At 65.7% G+C, this 5209-nt stretch overlaps 1 protein-coding gene across 1 annotated transcript; it reads right to left on the bottom strand.

Annotated features, from left to right (window-relative positions):
* Window positions 1-136: 136 nt before the first annotated feature.
* LOC121082228 (actin-like protein 6B) lies at window positions 137-4580 on the bottom strand (the record flags this gene model as incomplete). Its single annotated transcript, XM_040581578.1, is given in 9 exon segments — window positions 137-205; window positions 207-227; window positions 610-716; window positions 982-1076; window positions 1999-2096; window positions 2181-2281; window positions 3333-3498; window positions 4195-4271; window positions 4394-4580. Coding segments are annotated over 9 exon segments (759 nt in total), but the record flags the coding sequence as incomplete, so codon positions are not given.
* Window positions 4581-5209: the final 629 nt, after the last annotated feature.

Below are 5209 nucleotides of genomic sequence, written 5' to 3'. Positions count from 1 at the left end.
CCCCCTCTCCCCCCCCCCGCCGGTTGCCCCTCCCCCTCCAGTAGTGGATGCCACTGGCAGGCCACCCTCCCCCACCACCCTCCCCCACCACCCCTCCCCCTGACAGCGCCTCCCCCCTCAGCCCTCCCCCACTCACGTTGCAGGTGTAGTTGTGCCAGGACTTGGAGACCTGCGGCAGCTTCTCCTTCTTCTTCCAGTTGGGGGGGGGCGCCCTCCCTCACCGGCTCCTGGGGAGGGGGGCTCCTCAGGGGGGGCATGGGGGCGGAGCTAATGGGAAGGGGCGGAGCCAAGGGGAAGGACCCCCCCCGGGTTGGGGGAGGGGCTAATAGGAAGAGGCGGGGTTAAGGGGAAAGACATCCAAGGGTTGGGGGTGGGGCCAAGGGGAAGGACCCCCAAAGGGGCGGGGCCAAGAGGAAGGACCACCCCCAAAGGGGGTGGGGGAAGGGTCAGGCTTTCTTTCATTACCCATGACCTTGCCCCCTCCCGCCCCGCCACAGGGCAGCCCCAAAGGCTGGGGGTGTTGCACCCCAGGGGTGGAGCCTCCCAACTCCTCCGTTTCTCTAATAGGCTGCTCCGGGTGGGTGTGTCCCACCGAAGCCCCGCCCCTACCTTGGCGGCAATCATGTATGGTGGGACAATGTCGATGTTCATCTCCTGGAAGAGCTCCCGGCACTGCATCGATATGAAGTCCCCGGCCAATGGCGACTTGACGATGCCTTTTTGGGGAGGGGACAGCCACCGGTGAAAACCCCGGAAGCCCCGCCCCTTTCTCAGTAAGCCCCGCCCCTTGCCTTACTGCAGGATGTTGCCCTTGTGCACAGGGATGGTGGTGCTGTGGGTGGCAACACTGTCCAGCACCAGCCACGCCCCCAGGTTAGCCCCGCCTCCCCGGTTAGCCCCGCCTCCCCGGTTAGCCCCGCCTCCCCGGTTAGCCCCGCCTCCCCGGTTAGCCCCGCCTCCCCGGTTAGCCCCGCCCCTTGCCTTGCTGCAGGATGTAGCCGTCGTGCACAGGGATGGCAGTGGTGTGGGTGGCGCCGCTGTCCAGCACCAGCCCTGTGCTGCGGCCGTTGGCGAAGCTGTCGCCCTCATCAAGGGCCACGCTAATTAGGGGAGGCCGCTAATGAGGGGGAACCCTGGTAATGAGGTGTAGGCCCAGTAGTGAGGATGAGCCTGAGGGCTGACCTCGCTGGTGAGGGTGGGGGCCCAGGGGTGTGGAGGTGTGCACTAACGAGGGGGGACCTTGGTAATGAGGGGGGGGCTGCTAACAAGGGGAGGAGCCCGAGGGCTGACCCCCGCTAGTGAGGAAGGAGCCCTGGTAATGAGGGGGTGCAGTAATGAGGGAGGGTGCACTAATGAGGGGGGACTTTGTTAATGAGGGGGGAGGGCTGCTAATGATGGGGGACCCTGGTAATGAGGTGGGGGCCCAGTAATGGGGGGGGGGGGGGTGTGGCACTAATGAGGGGGTGAGCCTGGTAATGAGGGGGCTTGCTAATGAGGGGTGCTGCGCTAATGATGGGGCACCCTGGTAATGAGGAGGAGCAACCACCCACCCAGCAACTACCCCCAGACCACTCCACCCACCCACCCACCTCCCTGCCCACCCTTAGACCCGCCCACCCACCCATCTTTACACCCACCCATCTCTACGCCCATCTCCCCACCCACCTCTAGACCCACCACCCATCTTTACACCCACCTCTAGACCCACCACCCATCTTTACACCCACCTCTAGACCCACCACCCATCTTTACACCCACCTCTAGACCCACCACCCATCTTTACACCCACCTCTAGACCCACCCACCCATCTTTACACCCACCACCCATCTCTACACGCCCCCACCCACCTCACCGCCCATCTCCACCCCCCACCCCCCCTCTTCCCCTCCATCCCCCGGGGGCCGTTCCCGCAGCAACCCAGGGAGGGGGTTGGTGTCCCCGTGGAGGGGGGGGGGAGGGCACCCATGGGTGCCCCCCTTGGGTGCTGGGGCGGATACGCGGTGAGGACAGCCGTCTTGCAGAGGAAGAAGGCCGGGATGTTGTAGTGCTCAAACATCAGCTCCGTCAGCTTCTCCCGCTTGGCCCGTGTGTTCCACTGAGGGGACATGGGGACACCGTGGTGACCCCAGGGGACACCCCCACCCTGGGGGGAGGGGGTGGGGGGGTGGGTGTCACCTACAGGTGCCTCGGACATGAGGACAGGGTGCAGGGCTGGCTCGGACTTGACGTGTTTCCCATAGGTGTGGTCCAGGATGGCCTGGAAACATTCCCAGTCCTCGACTGGGGGAGGGGGGGGGGGGGGGAGGGGACATTGGGGGGGGGATATGGGGAGGGGTGCTTTGAGGGGACCTCAAGCCGGTGGTGGCCCCATTGGGTGACCCCCAGCCCCATGGTGACCCCATTATGTGACCTTCAACCCCATGGTGACCCCATGGTGGCCCCATTGAGTGACCGCCAACCCCATGGTGGCCCATTGGATGGCCTTCAACCCCATGGTGACCCCATTGGGTGACCCCCAACCCCATGGTGACCCCATTATATGACCTTCAACCCAATGGTGACCCCATTGGGGGTCCCCCAACCCCGTGGTGACCCCATTGGGTGATTCCCAACCCCATGGTGCCCCCATGAGGTGACCCCCAAGCCCATGGTGACCCTCCTAAGCCCATGGTGACCCCCAAGCCCATGGTGGCCTCCATTAGGTGACTTCAACCCCATGGTGGCCCCGTGAGGTGACCCCAACCCCATTGTGGCCCCATTGGGTGACTTCAACCCCCTGGTGGCCTCACGAGATGACTCCCAACCCCGTGGTGACCCTCCTAAGCCCATGGTGGCCCCATTGGGTGACCCCCAAGCCCATGGTGGCCTCAGTTGGGTGACTTCAACCCCATGGTGGCCCCATGAGATGACCCCAAGCCCATGGTGGCCCCATTGGATGACCCCCAAGCCCATGGTGGCCCCATTGGGTGATCTGCAACTCCATGGTGGCCTCCATTGGGTGACTTCAACCCCCTGGTGATCCCGTGAGGTGACCCCAACCCCCTGGTGACCCTCCTAAGCCCATGGTGGCACCATTGGGTGATCCCCAACCCCATGTTGACCCTTTCAGCCCTGTGGTGGCCCCATTGGGTGACCCTCCAACCCCCTGATGGCCCCATTGGGTGACCTCAAACCACCTGGTGACCTTCCTAAGCCCATTGTGGCCCCATTGGGTGAACCCCAACCCCCAGAGCTGTCCCCTATGGGTTCCTCATGGCCCCACAGGATGTCCCCACCCCCACGTGTCCCCTCCCCCACCCCAGTGCAGATGTCCTCTTGTGTCCCTGCTCACTCATGCCGTTCTTGAGGGGCGAGAGGACCTCCATGCCCTCACGGGCCACGTGCAGCGCGTTGGTGTCGATGTAATAGACCTTGCCCCCCTTCTTGTCCTTGTCACCATCCAGCTCCAGGGCCACCTCCTCGGGGGACAGCAGCCCCACCGTGGTGGGGAAGTCCGCCTGCCACCACCCTGTCACCACCGGCATGGGGGGTGGGGGTGGTGGCCATGGGGACGTGGGGACAGTGGAGGTGCCACCATGGTCTGGGGAACCATGGTGGGGACGTTGGCCTTGGGGTGGTTGCGTTGGGGACAACATGGAGGTGCCACCATGGTCTGGGGAACTGTGGTGGGGACGTTGGCCTTGGGGTGGTTGCGTTGGGGACAACATGGAGGTGCCACCATGGTCTGGGGAACCGTGGTGGGGACGTTGGCCTTGGGGTGGTTGTGTTGGGGACACCAGGGAGGTACCACCATGAAGGTGGCATCATGGCCTTGGGGACAGCATGGAGATGTCACCAAGGTGGGGACATTGGCCTGGTGGTGGTGGCCTTGTGGACATGATGGAGATGCCACCATGGCCTTGGGGACAGCATGGCCGTGTCACCATGGTGGGGACATTGGCCTGGTGGTGGTGGCATTGGGGACAGCATGGCCATGTCACCATGGTGGGGACGTTGGCCCTGGGGTGGTGGCCTTGGGGAGATGGTGACCATGGAAGTGCCACCATGGCCTTGGGGCCACCACAGCCACCAGTTAGTGGCCTTGTCTTTCCTGAGGAGACACCAAGGAGGGAGGGGAGGGGACACCGGGGGCGGGGACACCGAGGGGGGAGGGGACGTGGGGGAGGGGACACCGAGGGGGGAGGGGCACCCACCTTGGGACAGTCCTCCCCCGCATAGCCGGCCCGCACTGAGAAGGACCCGATGTCGAACACCAGCGCCCCCACCTCATCTAGGGGAGGGGAGGGGACACATGTGACACCGCCGACCCCCTCCCCCACCCTTGGGACATACCCCCCCCCCCCCCCGCCTTCCCGGCCAGGCCCCGCCCCCCCCCGCGGCCACGCCCCCTACCGCCGCCGTAGACCCCCCCGCTCATGGCGGCGGCCGCGGTTCAGCACTGGACAGCGCCCGGCGGCGCGGTGGGCGGTGCCGGCGCCGGCAGGCGCAGCCAATCAGCGGCCGCCGTGCCGGCGCGCACGCTGATTGGCCGCCGCTGCAGACAATGAAAGGGCTTAAAGGGACAGGCGCCTTTTTCTCACCCCCGTTTTTTTCAATGGGGCCGGGGGTGGTGGGGACGACAGGTGGGCGTGGCTTCCGGGGGGGCGTAACGACCCGCGCCTGACCCCACCCCCTCAGCCAAAGGGGGCGTGGTCTCCCGCCCATCGCAACTGGTTAGCTGACCCCTCCCGAGAGGGAGTGTGGCTGCCTGAGACCACGCCCACCCCTGCCCCACCCCACGGAGCCGACGGGGGTCTATGGGGGGGGAGGGGAATCACAGCGGCCGCTGGAGTGGGACCCCGGAGGTGGGGGAGGGGCGCGGAACCATTTTACCACGCTCGGGGCGGGGGGGGGGAGGGGTTCCCCCTCCCCTTTGCATTCAACCCGCGGGGGGAGGGGTTGGCACGGGTGTGTGTGTGTGTGTGTTTTTTTGTCCCCTCCCCCCACTTTAAGACCCCAAAGGGCCGGTTGGGGGAAGGGGCGGTGGCACCGCGGGGTTTGTTGAGAAAAAAAATTAAAAACTGCCCAAATCAGGGCTCCTCCCCTCCCCCCCAACCTCCGTGTCAAGGGGCGGGGCCACGGGGGAATAGGCGTGGCCTGAAGGAAGGGCGGGGCCTGGCTGCCCCGGGAAGGGGGGGGGGGGGGGGACACTTGTGCAGTGAGTCCGGC

Source organism: Falco naumanni, unplaced genomic scaffold, assembly GCF_017639655.2.
Source record: "Falco naumanni isolate bFalNau1 unplaced genomic scaffold, bFalNau1.pat scaffold_462_arrow_pat_ctg1, whole genome shotgun sequence".
NCBI classification, from domain to species: domain Eukaryota; kingdom Metazoa; phylum Chordata; class Aves; order Falconiformes; family Falconidae; genus Falco; species Falco naumanni.
The sequence above is the reverse complement of the archived record's forward strand: the minus strand, read 5'-3'. Positions and strand labels throughout refer to the sequence as shown.